Genomic DNA, 21,625 nt, shown 5'->3' with positions numbered 1-21,625 from the left:
TTGTAGCAAGACTTCCTTACTCTTGTACTCCAACCCCCTTGCAACAAAGGCCAACATATCATTTGCCTTCCTAATTGCTTGATGTACCTGCATGTTAACTTTCTGTGCTTCGTATCGTGTAGAAGGACACCCAAATCCTTCTGAACACCAAAATTTAATAGTTTGTTCCATTTAAAAAATATTCCGTTTTTCTATTTTTCCTACCAAAGTGAATAACCTCACATTTCCCCACATTATACTCCATCTGCCACCTTCTTGCCCACTCACTTAAGCTGTCTATATCCCTTTGCAGACTCTTTGTGACTTCCTCACAGCTTACTTTCCCACCTACCTTTGTATCGTCAGAAAACTTGGATACATTACAGTCGATCCCTTCATCAAAGTCATTAATATAGACTGTAAATAACTGAGGTCCAAGCACTGATCCCTGCAGCACCCCACTAGTTACAACCTGCAAACCCGAAAATGACCCGTTTATTCCTACTCTCTGTTTTTTGTCCGTTAACCAATCCTCAATCCATGCTATTATATTACCCCCAATCCCATGAGCCCTAATCTTGTGTAACATCCTCTTATGTGGCACCTTATCGAATGCCTTTTGAAAATCCAAATATACTACATCCACTGGTTCTCCCTTATCTACCCTGCTAGTTACACCCTCAAAAAGCTCTAATAGATTTGTCAAACATTATTTCCCTTCCATAAAACCGTGTTGACTCTGCCTAATCATATTATGATTTTCTAAGTGCCCTGTTACTACGTTCCTTAATAATAGATTCTAGCATTTTCCCTACTAGTGATGTCAGGCTAACTGGTCTATCGTTCCCTGTTTTCTCTCTCCCTCCTTTTTTGAATAGCGGGGTTACATTTGCTACCTCCCAAACCACTGGGACCGTTTTGAATCTAGAGAATTCTGGAAGATCAAAATCAATGCATCCACTATCTCTGCAGCCATCACTTTTAAAACCCTAGGATGTAGGCCACCAGGTCCAGGGGATTTGTCAGCTTTTAGTCCCATTAATTTTTCCAAAACTTTTTCTTTACTAATCTTAATTACTTTAAGCTCCTCCCTTCATTAGACCCTTGATTCCCCACTATTTCCAGTATGTTTTTTGTGCCTCTCTAGCATTACAGTTTATTCACAACCAAAATCTATTAATTAGTCGAAATGACAATGTTTTAGTGCAGCATCAGTATTTACATGTGGAAAGAAACTTGAAGACAGTCAGAAAGTGAAACCGTTATCCAACATTAAACTAGTTTGTTTTACAGTAAAAGTGTCTCTTGTGCATCCCCAATTCCCATCGCTGCACTATTGGCGGCCGTGCCTTCAGCTGCCTCGGCCCTAAGCTCTGGAATTCCCTCCCTAAATCTCTCCACCTCTCTCTCCTCCTTTAAGATGCTCCTTAAAACCTACCTCACTGACCAAGCTTTTGGTCACTTGCCCTACTATCTCTTTATGTGGCTTGATGTCAAATTTTACGTGATTACACTCCTGTGAAGCACCTTTGGACTTTTTACTACGTTAAAGGCACTATATAAATGCAAGTTGCTGCTGTTGTCTGTTTGCTACACACTGTATAGTAAAGAATTATATAAAATACTATGGGTGTAGAGCGCAATAGTACTTTCTCTGAGTTCTACTTGGTGTTTCTTCATTGCTTGGAGTTTGCATAAGGAACAGAGGATTTTACTGCACAACTTTTTCTGGGCAGTGGCACTACGTGTTAGTGCTATGCCTCTGTTCAAAACAAGGTCCAACATTTCCACCTGGGAGCAACAGTAACTATTGCCTGTGGGGGTACCAAGGCCTAGCTGGAGAGGTGGTTTTCCCTTGTGCCACTGGAGGCAATAGACCTACAGTGACAATGTAAATGTTGTTTCCACGGGTGCTGGTCTCCAAATCTCTGACCTGAGCGGCTCACCGTTCAACCTGCTTTTACAGGCCAGTGATACTGTTTCCCAATTGCTGGTCTGCACATATCTGCTCTAACCCTTGGGAAGGTCCATTGGTCAGAAAATAAAGTCACAAGTCACAACTAGAAAAGGCTGAGGGATGACCTGATAGAGGTCTTTAAGATAATGAAAGGGTTTGATAGGGTAAATGTAGAGAAGACGTTTCCACTTGTGGGGAAACCAAAACTAGAGGTCATAAATATAAGATAGGGAATTCAGGAGAAACTTATTTACCAAGAGAGTGTTTAGAATGTGAAACTTACTACCATAAGGAGTAGTTGAGGCGAAAAGCATAGATGCATTTAAAGGGAATCTAGATAAAGACACGAGGGAGAAAGGAATAGCATGTTATGCTGTAGGGTTAGATGAAAAGGGGTGGGAGGAGGCTTGTGTGGAACATAAACTCCAGCATGGACCAGTTGGGCCAAATGGCCTGTTTCTATGCTGTACTTTCTACGTAATTTTCGAAGGGCTGCCCGTGCATCATTGTTTATCTATTGCTGTCAGTGCTGTGGAATTTACTTCCAAGATAAACAGGGTGAATTCTACATGAACTGGCAGCCTGCATAGCTGTTTCCATTTCCGAGCAGTCCTGTAATACAAACACAACCTAAACCTCATTAGAAATGCACACCTAATTCAATGTGGCCTAACAGCACTGAATCTGCAGCATAAACTTGTTTATTCTTGATAAAAAGTAATAAAATTCTAATCCAAGCTCTAAACTGCCAGACCTTGTGTGGTGTTGGAATGTAAGTATTTCAGGTTGTAAATAACTAAATTATCATTCTGGTGGAAAATATAAGACTCAGTGTCTCAGTCTCAAATCAAGCTTAGTCTTATCCTTCAGATTGGCAATATGTGATTGTAATCAGAGGACACTCAAGTTTTGTGTGTCATTTGATAAGTATCAGAATACTAAACTCAGGATTCTGAAAGCTTATTACTTTGATGTATTGATTTTGGAAAATAAAAGTGCACCACACAAAATGAACTGGTTGAGCATAAACGGCCCTTATCTTTATCACTCAGCTGAGTAGCACATATGGTTTCAGGTTTAACACTGAACCAACTCTCATTGTCTAAGCTCACACATAAAAAATAGCCACTTGGACGAGGTAACAGAGGGCTGCTGGAACTAGTGGAATCATAACCCGGGATGATTCAGTGCTTTCAGGAGAGAAGGGGAGAAAGTTGAAGAGACAAACAACATTGAAACACTAAAACTGAGCGAAGAGTCCCTTTGGAACATTTCCCCCACCCCTCCTGAGAAAAGTAACAAAGAAGTATATTTCTCTGCCATACCATAGCTACTATCTTAAGAGACCGTTGCACATTCTGGAGGACCCAGAGTAAATAAGAAAATGAAGGTCAGACAGATTTGGTGGAACTGGCAAGGGTCTGGAAAGGACCCTCAAATTTCCAACAATGTTATTTTAAGAGTAAATTAAGTGGTGGCCTTTAGTGCGTTGATGCATTACAGATTTCTGAACTGGAATTCGACACTTGCTTTTGAGGAGCTCTGCTGTGTATAAACAGCCATCCTCTTGTTTGATTAGTTTACAGTTGTCACTTCAGATTTATTAAATTCTGAATTAACATGTGTTAAGGGTAGCTTGGTTTTGTTTGTTCAGCCACATGACCTGCTTTGCTGAACACTCTAACAGCAGCAGTTAATCCATTGACCAATGGCTTAACCAGCAGGTGGGCCCAAGAGCCAATAGACTCTGGTCAGCTCCAGGCGGGGCCAGGACTCCTGAGGGGTTCTTTGTCACCTGGCTGGAATGGGGAATCTGCTTGTTTGGTAAATGTTTCTCCTCCCACAAAAATAACATCTTTTTTTCTGAATGGGAGCTTATAGGAGGTGTTCTGTCACACAATCAATAGCTGGTGCTTACATCATAATAAATATCACATGAGAGTTTCCTTAGTTTAAGTGAGGGGAAAAATATTAACATCCCCACTTTAAGTGAACACACTCACTGTGCAAGTAACTCTACTCAGTTGAATAACCACCGATTGGAAAATTCATTCTGCAAGCCACCCATTTTAGAAGGAACAAGTGACAAGAATGACTTGGTGCTTATGACTACACAGAGCCATTGTGACAGGAATGGAAAACAAACAATGGTTCGTTTGGGGTCAAAACCTGTGGCTATCAACTTTAAATGATTAAACAGAAGTCACCATTAAAGTTTTGGCCTCACCAGTGGTCTGGGGAAAATTTAAATTGTTCTTTTTCACTTGATTTATAAATTTTGTTAACAATCCCTCAAAAAGCATAAACCGTGTACCAGAATATGGCTTGCAGTCACTTTGATTTTTCAAGTAGAAGACTATTAAGTAAGGAATATTGGCTTCATGATTTACATTAAAGAGAATTTGTACAATTGCTTTTATGTTCTATCATCTTTGATGCCCCTGCCAAACACATTGGTGAGCTAAAATGGCAGGTGACCTGGTCTCAATCCTCTGCAGGCAGCCACAAACAGATGTATTACTGCAGCTTTGGGTGACTTTCCATCCAATTTTTCCTTTACTGCCTGTCCTTCTCCCAGAAACATAACTGAAATCAAGAACTCGTATGGGGTTTTATATTTTAAATACTTTATTCCCCTCCCTTTCCCGAGGATCCTCATTTCCTATATCTGCTCCATGACCACTAGTGGCCCTAGCAACAGATAGTAGATTTTCACTCACACCTGAAGTGAGTTATTACCACAGCACCTCATCCATCTATCTGCATATCACTGTGTCTATAACAATATTAAATACCATCCATTTTAAGGAAGGATTTGGCTGGAAAACTTAATTGAGTGTAGTTGATGCAAAATAAGTCTGGTAATTATTTGGGCAGTTTTAATCATCCTTAAAGAGTTGTATTTGAAGTCTTTGTAATGTATAACTAGAGTGGGAAGCAATAACTGTGGTCATTTTACCACTGTAAAGAATTATAGAACATTACAGCACAGAAACAGACCATTTGGCCTTCCAAATTTGTGTCGGTGTCTTTTTCCACATGAGCCATCTGGTCTAATCCCATTCTCCCAATTGCTCCCCATACCTTTTAATATTCCTCTTTTACAAGCAGCCATCTAATTCCCTTTTAAAAGAATTTATGGACTCTGCTTCAACAATTTATGGCAGAGAATTTCACCACCTGTATAAAGAATTTCTTTCTAGCTTCCCCTTTAATTCTTTTTGTGATTATCTTAAGGTTCTGCCCTCTTGTTAATTTTGCTGACAAGTTGAAACAACCTTATCATAACCCTTCATAGTCCCGAAGCCTTTTATCGTCAACCCTTCATCTTCTCAGCTTCAGTGGAAAAAAACCCTAATTTCTCAAGTATCTCTTTAAATCTGTAACCCCTTGTGTTTGGGGATATCCGAGTGAATCTATGCTGCACCTTTCCATTACTTTTATATCCATGCCTAAGGTGGGGTGCTGAAACCTGCACACAATACTCCATCTGTGGCCTAATTAAAGTCTTGTACAAGTTCAACATTGCTTCTTTGCTTTTGTATTCTATGCCTCGAGATACAAGACCATGGATTCTATTTGTCTTTGTTACGGCCTTGTGTATTTGCTCTGTAACCTTTAATGACCTGTGTATCGGCACTTCTATTTAAAATCTTACCGTTTAAGTGTATTTCATTTACCTGTTCTTACTCCCAAAATATATTAGTTCACATTCACGGTGATCTGGTTGTGTAAAAACATATGAACAGGAGTAGGCCATTCAACCCCTCGAGCCTGTTCCACCATTGTATTTGATCATGGTCAATCTGTACCTCAACTCCATTTAGCCGCCTTTGCTCCATCTCTCTTGATAGTCTTATCTAATAAAAATCTATCGATCTCTGTTGAAAATTTTAATTATCATAGTACAGCACAGGAGGCGGCCATTTGGCCCATCAGGCCTGTGCTGGCTCTTTGAAAGAGCTAACCAATTAGTCCCATTCCTCTGCTCTTTCCCCGTAGCCCTGTAAATTTTTTGATGTCTGGGCCAACATTGAGTTTCAAAAAGTCCTGGTACTGGAAATATGTTAAATATGTCTGTTAACCAGCACACCACACGTCTAGGCATAAACACTATGGCCCAGAATTTACTGTTCAAATAACGGTGAGGCTAATAGCAAATCAGACAGCAACTTCCGGCTAGAGGAGATGCACAGTTAAACGCAAAAATCCGGAAGTTGCTGTCCGAGATGCAGCTGAGATAAGCTGAAAAAACAGCATCTCGCTGTCTGACTCACCATTCAAATACATTGAATGGCGTGAAGTTCCTGTATTGACGTAGATACATGCGAAACTCGCCACAAAAAGTTAGGGCTTGTCCATTCCAGTCTAAGTACCATTTTAATGATGTGATAAGTCTTAACTACTGCCAAACAACCTCTCTGGCATTGAAAATTAACCAATACTAGAGTGGAGCCGAAAAGGTAAGTTCTAAATTTATTTTGGGGGGTCTGTGAAGACCACGATTGCTTCTCTGGGCTCCACAAGAATAATATGTAGGCCATTGCTGCCTAGGCTCCCTCCGTGATCAACAACCCCACCCCCCACCCCATCACCTCCCTGGACCAACCTTTCTGCTGGTCATATCACTTCCTGGCCGCCCACCATTACCAACAAGCCAGGGGATCAACCCTGGTTCAATGAGGAGTGTAGAAGAGCATGCCAGGAGCAGCACCAGGCGTACCGAAAAATGAGGTGCCAACCTGGTGAAGCTACAACTCAGGACTACATGCATGCTAAACAGCGGAAGCAACATGCTATAGACAGAGCTAAGCGATTCCACAACCAACGGATCAGATCAAAGCTCTGCAGTCCTGCTACATCCAGTCGTGAATGGTGGTGGACAATTAAACAACTAACGGGAGGAGGAGGCTCTGCAAACATCCCCATTCTCAATGATGGCGGAGTCCAGCACGTGAGTGCAAAAGACAAGGCTGAAGCGTTTGCAACCATCTTCAGCCAGAAGTGCCCAGTGGATAATCCATCTCAGCCTCCTCCCGATATCCCCACCATCACGGAAGCCAGTCTTCGGCCAATTCGATTCACTCCACGTGATATCAAGAAACGGCTGAGTGCACTGGATACAGCAAAGGCTACGGGCCCCGACAGCATCCCAGCTGTAGTGCTGAAGACTTGTGCTCTAGAACTAGCTGCGCCTCTAGCCAAGCTGTTCCAGTACAGCTACAACACTGGCATCCACCCGACAATGTGGAAAATTGCCCAGGTATGTCCTGTCCACAAAAAGCAGGACAAATCCAATCCGGCCAATTACCGCCCCATCAGTCTACTCTCAATCATCAGCAAAGTGATGGAAGGTGTCGTCTACAGTGCTATCAAGCGGCACTTACTCACCAATAACCTGCTCACCGATGCTCAGTTTGGGTTCCGCCAGGACCACTCGGCTCCAGACCTCATTACAGCCTTGGTCCAAACATGGACAAAAGCGCTGAATTCCAGAGGTGAGGTGAGAGTGACTGCCCTTGACATCAAGGCAGCATTTGACCGAGTGTGGCACCAAGGAGCCCTAGTATAAATACTGTGGCTACGAGAGCAGGTCAGAGGCTGGGTATTCTGCGGCGAGTGACTCACCTCCTGACTCCCCAAAGCCTTTCCACCATCTACAAGGCACAAGTCAGGAGTGTGATGGAATACTCTCCACTTGCCTGGATGAGTGCAGCTCCAACAACACTCAAGAAGCTCGACACCATCCAAGATAAAGCAGCCCGCTTGATTGGCACCCCATCCACCACCCTAAACATTCACTCCCTTCACCACCGGCGCACTGTGGCTGCAGTGTGCACCATCCACAGGATGCACTGCAGCAGCTCGCCAAGGCTTCTTCGACAGCACCTCCCAAACCCGCGACCTCTACCACCTAGAAGGACAAGGGCAGCAGGCGCATGGGAACAACACCACCTGCACGTTCCCCTCCAAGTCACACACCATCCCGACTTGGAAATATATTGCCGTTCCTTCATTGTCGCTGGGTCAAAATCCTGGAACTCCCTTCCTAACAGCACTGTGGGAGAACCGTCACCACACGGACTGCAGCGGTTCAATAAGGCGGCTCACCACCACCTTCTCGAGGGCAATTAGGGATGGGCAATAAATGCCGGCCTTGCCAGCGACGCCCACATCCCGTGAACGAATAATAAAAAAATATTAAAAAATATTGCGCCAACCCAGAGTCAGTGAGCTGCAGCAGGGCACCTGTTTGGCACTCGCAGCCCACCGGCAGCATGCCCTCAAAATGGACTGGGCCTTCCGCATACAATAATTTAAAATCTACCCCAATATGTCCAATCGTCCCAACGCAACACGTGGTTCACAGATTCACATAAGGTGGGCTGATGACCAAAGTTCTCTCCTGCCATTATTGAGGCAGATTCTCTTAATGGCCCTTTGCAGCCTAAGGTGCACTAAGTTGTGATCATCATGGATATCTAGGTAAGGCTTGTACTCCATGCCTCTCGTCCTACAGAATCAGCAGATAGAGAGGAGTGCCCAGCAGGATACCCATTGGTTCTATTTAGGCAGAGGTCAATTTCAGTTCCCTCAGCTGACACCCACAGATGGCAGATGGGGCCAGCTTTAATAAGGTGTGAATAGCTGCAGTAAAAATAAAATGGAGGACACCAGGACGTAGACAACAAAATTACTGGATCATCATTCAAATAACAAGCAGAGGTGTTGAGAGACCACGAGACAATGTAGGTCAGCGAGGACAGGGTGATAGGTGAGCAAGACCTGGCGTGGGATAGGATACAGACAGCAGAGTTTTGATTGAGCTAAAGTTTATGGAGGGTGGAGGATGGGAGGCTGGCCAGAAGAGCATTGGAATAGTTGAGTCTGGAGGTGACAAAGGCATGAATGAGGGTTTCAGCAGCAAATGGGCTGAGGCAGGGGCAGAGACGGGCGTAGTTATGAAGGCGGAAGTAGGCGGTCTTTGTGTTGGAGAAGATATAGGGTCAGAAGCTCAGCTTAATCAAATAGGGCATTGAGGTTGCCAAGAGTCTGGTTCAAGTGGGGATTCTTCACATGTGAGTTGGTACAGCAAGTGGCAACATACTTTTTGATCTTGGAGAATTTCACAGCTGAACATGACTCTCTCCTCACTTGACGTCCCAACAAGTACACTTTGAGCAGCATCACTGGGTTTCACAATCAGGAGAGGAAATCCTGGCTGATATTTCCATGGGACACTGAGGCTGATTAAAAAAACCCCACTGCTGTTCTGGCTTAGATCAGTTAACTCAGCATAAATTAGGGATCAAAGCTAGAACCTTGTGTTCTGTTTGGCTCCATATCACAACACACAATGACTTAGCCACTGGACCATTGGGAACCAGGTCTGCAAGTAACTGGAAATCCTCCAGGCCTAACATCAGCACTCAAGAAGGGAGAAAGGGTTAAATGAGGTTACTATAGATCAGTCAGTCTAACATCGTTAGTGGGTAAACTTCCAGAGGCCAAAAAATAGGACAAAATTAATACTCACCTAGAAAGACAGGGGTAAATAATAGGCAGCATGGATTTGTGAAAGGCAAATTAGGTTTTTCTGCAGAGCTAACAGTAAATTAATAAAGGTTGGAGGGATGTAAATAGTGGTGTATTCCAGAGCTTTTCTCAATATTATAAACAATCTGGATTTGGGCACAATATCAACATTTACAGATGACATGTGAATAAGGACCATGGTGAGTTGTGAAGAGGACAGTAAGCAACGTCAGGAGGACACCAACAAGTTAGCAGATTGGACAGATAGATGCAAGATGAAATTTAATGCTGAGAAATCTGAGATGATACATTTTGGAAGCAAGAATATGCAGCAACTGTATACAACAACTTGCATTTATATATCTCCTCTGACGTAGTAAAACATTCCAAGGCGCTTAATGGTACACAAAATGGTAAAACTTAATAGGAGTACAGCTGTAGAGAGACCCAGTGGTTCAGATAAACACATTTTTGAAAATGGGAGGACAAATTAATAAAGCTGTGGAAGAAAAATCAGATCCTAGGTTTTATGAATAGGCATAAATAGTACAACAGCAAAGGAATAATGCTAAACCCATACAAGCCATTTGTTAGGATCCAGTTGGAATATTGTATCCAGTTTTGGGCATCCTACTTTTGGAAGAATGTCAAGGCCATGGAGTGGTTACAAAAGTGATTCATTAAGATGATACCAAGAATGAGTTGTTTTAGTTATGAGCAGAGTTAAGAAAAACAGGGGCTCTTTCCATTAAGGCAAGAAGGTCAAGAGGAAAACTGTTAGAAGTGTTCAAAATGATTAAGGGTTTTGATAAAATAATTAAGCAGAGTGTTGGTAAGTAAAGGACATAAATTTAAGATCATCACCAAAAGAATGAAGGGAAAGGTTTGATTGTTTTTTAATATGCAGAGGATTGTTAGGACATGGAATGCCTTGCCAGAAACAGTGGTGGAAGGATTCATAATAGGTTTTAAAGGGTAAATATTTGGAAAAATTTAAAAAAGACCAGGCATGGAGAAAGGCCAGGGAATGGGACTAAGTGGGTAGCTCTTTCAGAAAGCTGGCACAGGTTCAATGAGCCAAATGGCTTCCTTCTGTGATGTAAAATACGATTCTATGATTGATTTTACATTTGTGGAACTCTAGACTTATTGCACATAGGTGAGAAACCTTTACCAAGATTATTCTTACATGGCTTCCCCATTCCACTTGGATGAGTCGCCCACCTGGCCCCCAAATTACTAAACCAAAACATGAACAATAAACCTCTCTGATTGATAGATGAATCTTGACTTTTCAGTTATCTTTGTAGCATTCAGCACCATGAATGATAATAATCTGTTTCTGATTGTCAATCTTGCAAAGCAATTGTATGCATGAATGGGAATGTTCTCACACAACTAATGGAATGGTAAACTACCAAAACACTGCACTTCCATTGTAAACACTACATGTATGGCCTGCTGTGGATGTAAATTGTTAAGCACGTGTCAGCTTACATCAGCTAAAGTGCAAATTTTAAAATTGACTTTATACTTTTTCTGTCGTGTCACAAGTCTGAAGCCTGATCCTAACTTGATGACTCACTGTTGCAAAACACACAGGAGTCTGGCCAAGAATAGTTTGCAGATTAAACTCTTTAGCCCTCTAATGGGATTTTCAAGGTACCAGCCATTTGTTTCTGGAGAGATGCATTTCACAGGACCAAATGGGCAATACAAAAGCATCTTCTAACAGTCATTATATTTTTTTAAATTGAGAAACCTCGGTGAAAGGGCAAGGCCGATAGTGCAGGACATACCATCAAGGTTGAAAATGATGTGGAGATGCCGGTGATGGACTGAGGTTGACAAATGTAAGGAATCTTACACCTTGCTCACCTGACGAAGGAGAAAGCCTCCGAAAGCTTGTGATTTTCAAATAAAACAGTTGGACTATAACCTGGTGTTGTAAGATTCCTTACAAAGGTTGAAAATAGCATTAATATAACTAAAATAGCATTACTGTAAAGATAAAGATAATTCAAATTTGATTAATTTTACATGTTTATTATCAATGGGAAACTGGAAGAGGACCTTGATAACTCAGTTGAGACTGTGAGCTTTCAGGTTTTCTTTATGAATAGAATCAATTGCCTATTCCACATTTCCCTGTTGAGAAGCTTCTATATATTTATTGCATTGTTATTGTATGAAATATTTGAATATAAAATGACTAATGCTTGGTCATTTCATGGGACAATCATATTTTACATTAGATCTATAGAAGATTGAGTTTAACAATTATTTTCTTGAAAATAAATACCTTGCGATGTTATACAATTACGTTCACAATCATTCTTTTTAGGAACGTGTGGAAAGGAACAGCAGGCAAATAAGCACCCTAGAAACAATGAAAGCCTTTTTCTATATACCAGTGTTTGAAAATTGAAATGGAATTAATAAAAAATGGCCACAAATCCTCTAGAATTCTGTTCTTACAAAACTCCTCAGAGAATGCCTTGAAAAAGCAGGTCAAAGCCCATAAAGCTCTTGAACTAAGATTGCCAGAGGAAAATCTTCCCAGATGCTGACTAATAAGCAGCAATCACCCCGGGAGTGGAAAAGCCAAGTATGCTTGAAATGCGGTCGCAATTCCTAATAGGCCTTGTCACACTTAAGACACTGCAAGCTCCTTCTCAGCAACAGCAAAACTGCCTGGCAATTCATAAAGCCAACAGTTTAAAGTTCATTATGATGAAAGCACTTAATGACACCCATCGCTGGAGGCCCTCCAATTCTGAAGCTGCATTAAATTTCAGACTTTTACCATGCCCACCAATTTCATATTGGAGGCACAGCCACAAAGTTGACCGTTAAGGCTTGTGCTGCATGGGGTGGATGACTGTTCATTCACATCAACACAGTATAGCTTTTCTTTATAGGCTTCTAGGCTGTCTCAATCTCCTTTAGCATTGGCATAAGGTTAAAACATACACACACACACACACACACACACACATAAGCATATGTATGCATACATAGACAAATTCAAACTGCAATGGAAATTGCTACAACACAAGATCTTACTCAAAAGACGTCTTGACACACAACAGTTTTTTTCCTCCAAAGCTTAAAAACACCTTTCTAGTTCTTTATGAGCTACTACACCTCAGTGCAGATGATACTTCTTCAGTCATGTAAATTGTTACTTGACAAACTCATCTTGGGCCGTTATCATCTGCTGTTTGTGTTTAACAACAGGAGAGGAGCTCTGACAAAACTGTTGTAATGGCTGCACATACTCAGCTGAAAGCTCTTCACAAAACCAAACGCTATTAATCAGCAGTTCTTACCAAGGTGCTAATTAAAAACAATCTTCCTTCTCAGTTTGCAACACTAAGCCTCCATCATTTGCTCAGCTTCTTGGATTCTGCTACTGTATACACTCCTACAACTAGATCCCAGTATTAACTGCTAAGCCCTTCTTTCAGGTCCTGCTTAACAACAAAAAAGGAGAAAGACAAAGAAAGAAAAAAAATGCACTGAAAAGCACAAAATAGGAATGCAGAGGCAAAAAAAAATTGAATCATGCACTTCAAACCGAACACTTAAGACTTTTAACTTCATTCAAAACTAGGGCTAAAGCGCCATTTGGATAAATAGTAATAACCATCAAGGTTAGAAACTACTTTTCAAACTTGGCTGTCCTTCACCATTGTCCCAGCCTTTGACACCACTTTTGTTGTGTATGTGATTGCTCATGTAATGTGTGCAGTGACACAAAGATTTCCCTGAGAAAGATTGGTGAGATTTATACACGCAAAAGTGTAGGAATAACTCTGGAGCTTTAAGATATCCACTGTGATGCCATCAAATAGAGGTTTTAAAAATAATTATATCCAAAAGCGTAGGTTTTTAAAAAAAGGTTATCTCAGCGAGTTGCTTGAACCAAATATTGCAAAAGGTTTGTTCTCTGCAGAAAATAAGAAACTGCATGGATTCCTTGCACCTAAACAGATAATAACCACTCAGCACACTCCTTCATCTTGACACAACGCACTGAGACTAATCATACATAATTGGAAGGGAGGGGCAGAGGGTTGGACAAGCTTTGTCTCACAAAAGCTAAGTGGTCAAGTTTACAAGGTTCCTGCAATGATGCAAATAGGTAAAGTAAACTGAATTGAAAACCACCCAAGCTAAAACATTTTTGCATAAAATCTAGGTATATGCCAAAAGCTGAAAATAAAAGAGATTTGCAGATTCCTTATTATTAATGGATATTTTTTTCTAAAAACTTTATTGAAAAATAAACAATTGCATAATGTTCTTTAGGTAGGAAAACTGCATTAGGAAAAGAAAATATCTTACAAAATAAAGGACTTTACATTTGAAATAGCAAAGCAATCAGAAAAAAAAAACAATTACATGTATACAACCGTCTTCAGTGAGGCAAACTGCTTTAACTGGGAAAAAGTTTGTGGAACTTTGCAAATTCTGTGGATTTTGTGGGTGGGGGAAGGGGTGAGCTTACACATACGAATTTCTCTTATTCCTCAACAACAAAATTATTCCATCCATAATGAGCATCCTTAATAGAAGTTGTAGTGGGCTGTGCTTTTGTACTGACGAGCGCAGCCACAAGAAGAACCGAGGACAACATCAGTACGTTCACAGGACTCAGCTTGGTTGGGGATCGATAGCTGTTTTCTGCTTAGTTAGAGTGATGAGGACAGGATAGTGGAGGTTCTCATCATATCTCTCAGTTTTCTCATCCTTCATCTGAAAAAAGAAAACAGGAGCATTTAGGTCAATCATAATTTAGACCCTTCATTTCACATCAATGGTGCTAGTAAGCTAATGATACCGGTTTAAATAAAGGCAACCACTTTCAGAGCAGATTTTTGCTCTCGATGGTTCAATTCATAAAAATATTACCCCTGTAGTTCTTAAACTTCAGCTCTGGTCCCAACATTTCAAACTCTGTTGGGCTGAGCCCCACCAAAAAAATTTCAAATAGCTTCTTGTGCCCATCCACCAAGGATATGGATACCCATAAGTTTTCAAAAATGTCTATCTCTTCTCCTCCTTCTCTGCAATTTCTCTACCTCTTTCCTTCTGTATCTCATAATCTCTCATTCCTTTTTTCTCTCTTCCTATTCCTTCCGTTGTTTTTCTCTCCTTACATTTCTTTCTCCTTTCCAGCAGTTTCTCCCTTTCTCCTGTTCCCCTTCTCCCTGTTCCATTCTTTTCACCCTCTTCCCCTCTCCTTTATCTTTCTCCTAGTCCTCGTTTCTCACTCTCTCGTCCTACTCTTCTGTTTCATCCTTCTTCACTTTCGTTTCTCTTCAATCCTCTTTCAGTTCTGATCCTCTCTCCCCCTCCATTTTTGTTTTATTTTCTTCCTGTATTTTACTTTATTTCCTCGCTTACTTCTTTTCATTGGTGCAGGTTGGGGCTGCTAAAAAAAAAGAGCACAAAGAGCAGAAAAGACCAGGTCAAGGTACTGAACGAGTACACAGAAAGTGGCTGTCAGAATTTTGAAAATTGGAGGTGGAGTTCTAAATAGGGAAGAAAACCAAATGTGAGTGGTTCTGCTGAAGAGAGAAACATGGTATGATTGCAAGGGCTGCAACCAATTGGCAAGAACCACAGTAGTGCTACTCTGATCCTGTCATTCAAGTTAAATTAATTTTCATACCACCATTTCTGGTTCTCCCAGCCTCTCACCACACCCCACTTGGACATGTCTTGTGTCCTACAGTTTGAGAACCAGTCTACTACTCATGTAGAAGTGAGTCACATGGCTCAGTAAAGCTCCAAGTTTGATCCACGGCCTACGCTGAGATAATTGATCTCAGCAGGTGTTGCAACAGAGACACTGCATTGGCCTCTCACCCCTCAGCTTGCAAAGGGGGAGGAAAGAATAGCCAGGTCCCGACCGCTATCACGGGATGAGGACAAGATTGGATTCAGCTGTGATACCCCAAGGTAGTATAGCCAAATGGCATAGTTTGGTCTCACAAATGAAGAATCACCACTTGAATGAGGTACTGGAGAGTGGCCAGTTGCTTGTGGAACTGTGTAAGTGGTGCTTTCTGGGGAGGATGGGAGAAAATTGAAGGGGGGAGGGGAGAGGAAAATAAAGATTAATTTCTCCATTTGATGAGTTTTCAATGTCACTTTTGCCAACAGGAGGAAACATAGAAAACATAGAAAATTGAAGCAGGAGTAGGCCATTTGGCCCTTCGAGCCTGCTCCACCATTCAATATGATCATGGCTGATCCTCTATCTCAATACCATATTCCTGCTCTCTCATCATATCCCTTGATGCCTTTTGTGTCTAGAAATCTATCTAGCTCCTTCTTAAATATATTCAGTGACTTGGCCTCCACAGCCTTCTGTGGTAGAGAATTCCACAGGTTCACCACCTTCTGAGTGAAGAAAATTCTCCTCATCTCAGTCCTAACTGTCCTACCCTGTATCCTGAGACTGTGACCCCTCTTTCTGGACCCCCCCAGCCAGGGGAAATATCCTCCCTGCATCCAGTCTGTCTAGCCCTGTGAAAATTTTATATGTTTCAACGAGATCCACTCTCATTCTTCTAAACTCGAGTGAATACAGGCCGAGTCGACCCAATCTCTCCTCATACGACAGTCCTGCCATCCCAGGAATCAGTCTGGTGAACCTTCGCTGCACTCCCTCCATGACAAGTATATCCTTTCTTAGGTAAGGAGACCAAAACTGCATACAATACTCCAGGTGTGGTCTCACCAAGGCCCTGTATAACTGCAGTAAGACATCCTTGCTCCTGTACTCAAATCCTCTTGCAATGAAGGCCAACATACCATTTGCCTTCCTAACTGCTTGCTGCACCTGCATGTTTGCTTTCAGTGACTCGTGCACAAGGACACCCAGGTCCCTTTGTACATCAACATTTCCCAATCTATCACCATTTAAATAATACTCTACCTTTCTGTTTTTCCTTCCGAAGTGGATAACTTCACATTTATCCACATTATACTGCATCTGCCATGTATTTGCCCACTCACTCAACTTGTCTAAAATGCCTTGAAGCCTCTTTGCATCCTCCTCACAACTCACAATCCCACCTAGTTTTGTGTCGTCAGCAAACTAGGAAATATTACATTTGGTTCCCTCATCCAAATCATTGATATATATTGTGAATAGCTAGAGCCCAAGCACTGATCCCTGCGGTACCCCACTAGTCATTGCCTGCCACCCTGAAAAAGATCCATTTATTCCTACTCTCTGTTTCCTGTCTGTTAACCAATTTTCAATCCATGCCAGTATATTACCCCCAATCCCATGTGCTTTAATTTTGCGCATTAACCTCTTATGTGAGACTTTATCAAAGGCCTTCTGAAAATCCAAATAAACTACATCTACTGGTTCTCCCTAATCTATTCTACCAGTTACATCCTCAGAAAACTCCAGTAGGCTTGTCAAACATGATTTCCCTTTCATAAATCCATGTTGACTTTGTCTAATCCTGTTGATATTTTCTAAGTGTCCTGATATCACATCCTTTATAATAGACTCTCGCATTTTCCCTACTCCTGATGTTAGGCTAACTGGTCTGTAGTTCCCTGTTTTCTCTCTCCCTCCTTTTTTAAATAGTGGGGTTACATTTGCTATCCTCCAATCTGCAGGAACTGTTCCATAATCTATAGAATTTTGGAAGATGACAACTAATGCATCCACTATTTCCATGGCTACCTCTTTTAGTACTCTGGGATGCAGATTATAAGGCCCTGGGGATTTATCAGCTTTCAGACCCATTAATTTCTCCAGCACTATTTTTTTACTAATACTAATTTCCTTTAATTCCTCCTTCTCACTAGTCCCTTGGTTCCCTAGCATTTCTGGGAAGTTATTTGTGTCCTCTTCCATGAAGGTAGAACCAAAGTATTTGTTTAATTGCTCTACCATTTCCCTGTTCCCCATTATAAATTCTCCCGTTTCTGACTGTAAGGGACCTACATTTGTCTTCACTAATCTTTTTCTTTTTACATACTTGTAGAAGCTTTTACAGTCCACTTTTATGTTCCTTGCAAGTTTACTCTCATACTCTATTTTTCCCCTCTTAATCAATCTCTTGGTCCTTTTTTTCTGAATTCTAAACTGCTCTCAATCTTCAGGCTTGCTACTTTTTCTGGCAATCTTTGGATCTAACACTATCCTTAATTCCCTTTGTGTTTTTGTGCCAGAAAGGAAAGAATAATTGTTGCAATTCATGCATTCGTTCCTTAAATGTTAGCCATTGCCTATCCACCGTCATGCCTTTTAATGAAGCTTCCCAATCTATTGTAGCCAACTCACTCCTCATACCTTCGTAGTTTCCTTTGTTTAGATTTAGGACCAATCAGGAATTTCTACACATTTCCCAACAATAGACACCAGAAAACTAAGTTAGAGGATCATCTAGTAATTCACTAAAGAGATGAATTGGCAAAGAGATGAATTGGCAAAGACTTTCAAGCAAGTCACCAGCCCATATTCTCTATGGAGTAATGATAGATGAGTTAAAGGAATACTAAATGAATAGGTTTTCAAATTATGGTTCCTGGACTTTAGGAAATCACAGGGAGTCTGTGAGTTAATCATATTTCTGCACTTGTTAACTTACTAGCACATTGATTCTGTTGCTCTACACGTGTAAAAATAATATTTTCTGCAATAATGCCACTGTTTTCCTTTGGGTAGCTTGCACTGTCCTTTGGAAGTTGGGGAATGTGCCCTGGGAGTGCATCAATATTGGCACAGACTCCCCAGGAGTGTGTCAATATTTGCAAGGAGTCCCAGGCACATGTCAATATTTGCAGGTGGTCGTATCCTTACACAAAAATGTTTGAAAGCCATTTCCTATAAAGGGATAAAAAATAAATGTAAAATGTGACACAAAAAAGGAAATGATCAAATTACTAAGTTCAACACGATACCCAATCAGCTTTAACTAGCAGACCAATGGACAAATCGGCATCTGCTTTACTCAGATCATAAGCTGTTCCATCTCTTCAATGAACCATTAAATATATCAAGTGGAAACAAAGACTCCAACCAATGAAAAAAGAGGGGGAAATCGATGGGTTCATTTGGGGGCCCCTGCTGGCTGATCAAAGGAGAGAACTCATCGAATCCATCAGAAATTACTACAGTTGTCTACCATTGCTTACTGCTGGAATCTACATGGTGCAAAGGAAAGAAATTTGTTTCTGTATTTTGTGATGTAAATTAAGAAATAATCAATGCACAAAAGGTATAATATAGAAACCTCTAAAACATAAGAACAAAAGAAGTTTTTTTTATTCGTTCATGGGATGTGGGCGTCGCTGGCAAGGCCAGCATTTATTGCCCATCCCTAATTGCCCTTGAGAAGGTGGTGGTGGTGAGCCGCCTTCTTGAACTGCTGCAGTCCGTGTGGTGAAGGTTCTCCCACAGTGCTGTTAGGTAGGGAGTTCCAGGATTTTGACCCAGCCACGATGAAGAACGGCGATATATTTCCAAGTAGGAGCAGGAGTAAGCCATCGACCCCTTGAGCCTGTTCCACCGTTCAATAAGATCATGGCTGATCTTCTACCTCACCTCCACTTTCCCGCCCTATCCCCATATCCCTTGATTCCCTTAGTGTCCAAAAATCTAGCGATCTCAGTCTTGAATATATTCAACGGCTAAGCATCCGTAGCCCTCCGGGGTAGAGAATTCCAAAGATTCACAACCCTCTGAGTAAAGAAATTTTTCCTTATCTCGGTCCTAAATGGCCGACCACTTATCTTGAGACTATGACCCCCAGTGCTAGACTCTCCAGCCAGGGGAAACAGCCTCTCAGCATCTACCCTGTCAAGCCCCCCTCAGAATCTTATACGTTTCAATGAGATCGCCTCTCATTCTTCTAAACTCCAGAGAATATAGGCCTATTCTACTCAATCTCTCCTCATAGAACAACCCTCTCATCCCAGGAATCAATCTAGTGAACCTTTGTTGCACCCTCTCTAAGGCAAGTAGATCCTTCCTTAGTTAAGGAGACCAAAACTATACACAGTACTCCAGGTGTGGTCTCACCAGAGCCCTAGATAATTGCAGCAAGACCTCCTTACTCTTATACTCCAACCCCTTGCAATAAAGGCTAACATACCATTTGTCTTCCTAATTGCTTGCTGTACCTGCATGTTAACATTCTGTGATTTGTGTACAAGGACACCCAAATTCCTCTGACTACCAACATTTCTAAATCTCTCACCTTTTAAAAAATATTCTGCTTTTCTATTCTTCCTACCAAAGTGGATAATTTCACATTTCTCCACATTATACTACATCTGCCATCTTCCCGCCCACTCATTTAACCTGTCTACATCTCCCTGCAGCCTCTTTACGTCCTCCTCACAGCTTACTTTCCCACCTAGCTTTGTATTGTCAGTAAACTTGGATACATTACACTTGGTCCCCTCATCCTAAGTCATTGATATATATTGTAAACAGCTGAGGCCTAAGCACTGATCCTTGCAACACCCTGGACTTTTTATTAAAATAACAAAACCAAGTTCAATCCCTGTTCTGTGCTGGGTTACTACTAAATAGCCTTAGCAGTCCTGGTCCTGGGAGAGGGGAAAATAACAAAATCAACAAAGGTTCATATCCAGTGGCTCCTATTGGAAAGTATGTGCGCATTGCTGTCAGGTAAGGTCAGGATCACACTTGACTACAGTGTCTAGGTTCACACATGAAGACTGGCCACTTGTACGAGAAGGCAGCAGTGTGCAGCTCACACCTGAATGTGAATCGGCAGCTTCAGAAGGAAAGGGAGAAACGGGGGAAAAAAAACCTGTAAAAAAATTGGACTTTAAATAAAAACAGCAAAATGGTGTACGGGGGGGGGGGGGGGGGGGGGGGGGAGAACAGCTTTTGCTAGATGAATGCATTTTACAGTATGAGGACAAACACGGAGATAGAAACATCAGGTAGTGTAATAATTTGTTGCCTGTATATTGTGAATTGGTGCTATTAAAACCTCTGCTTTAACAGAAGCCAAAATCTGTGGCAATCAGGTAGAGGTGAAAAGTGTAAAAGGCAAAGCTGTTCCTCCTGATCACTGTTAATCAGCTTCGTGGGCGGTTGGCAAGTCCATGTTTTTCTTCCATAACTGGCAAGATTATAAGCAATTCCCCCCCCCCCCCCCCAAAAGTATAAGGCAGGGTGGCCAGCTCCTGCAGAGGGCAGCTGGGGATGCATGACACGTGGGGCTAATGCAAAGGGAAAAATTAAAATTCATGAATCCTTTCACAATCATTTGTGTAACAAGATTAAGATGACACAGCAGAAAATAGCTTGCATTATCAGCCTTCTTACAGTTCTCCAGTTGGTTATGCTCTTTTCTAAAACAGTAGGGATAAGAGGATAACATGCAGCCTTAAGAAAAAAATGCTTCTCCCGATCTGGAGAAGTACCGGTTGAATTGAATAGGGAATGACTATTGCAAGGGAAATTTTTTTAGCACGTGACAAAATCATGGAAAGCAGAGAGTGTTAAAACTGAATAACATATTGCACGCTTCAAATACACAAACAGATCACAACCTGTCACAGATCCAGTGATAGTTGACCTCTTTCTATCCTCAGGCATAGTTTCCACCTCTTTCAAAATCAGAACACCAACTCGCCTCTCAAACTACTGCCCTAGGTCTCAACTGCCCTTTCTATTCAAACTTTTTGAACATGCTGTTGTCACCCTCTATGCGGTCACCTTTTTCACCACTCCCTAATTGAATCCCTCTAATCAGATTTTTGACCCACCCACAACCAAGAGATCACTCTGGTTAAAGTCACAAATGGCATCCCGTATGACTGCAACCAAAGCTTTCTATCTCCGCTCAACCTTTCTAGCTCCTTTGACACGGTTGACTATTCCGTTTTCCTCCAATGCCTTTCCTCTGTGGTCCATTTCGATGGGGCCATTGTCTCCTGGCTCCCCTTCTACCTGTAGACCACCTTTAACAGTTTCTCCTCCCGTGCCCACACAGTCACCTCCAGTGTACTCCAGGGACCATCTTAGGGCCACTCCTATTCATTATTTAATTCTGAGCCCTCGGCACCATTATCTGCACGGATGCAATTTCACATCCTGAATAAGCCAAATTTTCCTGCAGCTCACACCAA

The 21,625-nt window shown here is 41.7% G+C and overlaps 1 protein-coding gene across 4 annotated transcripts in view; it reads right to left on the bottom strand.

The window, feature by feature from the left end:
- Positions 1-9,764: 9,764 nt before the first annotated feature.
- camkmt (calmodulin-lysine N-methyltransferase) overlaps positions 9,765-21,625 on the bottom strand; it is a 261,921-nt gene continuing 250,060 nt past the window's right edge. For all 4 annotated transcript variants that reach the window (XM_067988781.1, XM_067988783.1, XM_067988782.1 and 1 more), the window contains one exon: positions 9,765-14,233. In XM_067988781.1, coding sequence (XP_067844882.1) covers positions 14,132-14,233 — 102 coding nt within the window. In that variant the 3' untranslated portion in view covers positions 9,765-14,131. The remainder of the gene's footprint in view (positions 14,234-21,625) is intronic.

This window comes from Heptranchias perlo, chromosome 8 (assembly GCF_035084215.1).
Source record: "Heptranchias perlo isolate sHepPer1 chromosome 8, sHepPer1.hap1, whole genome shotgun sequence".
In the NCBI taxonomy this organism is placed as follows: Eukaryota; Metazoa; Chordata; class Chondrichthyes; order Hexanchiformes; family Hexanchidae; genus Heptranchias; species Heptranchias perlo.
Note: the sequence above shows the minus strand (reverse complement) of the source record. Positions and strands in the feature narration are given on the sequence as shown.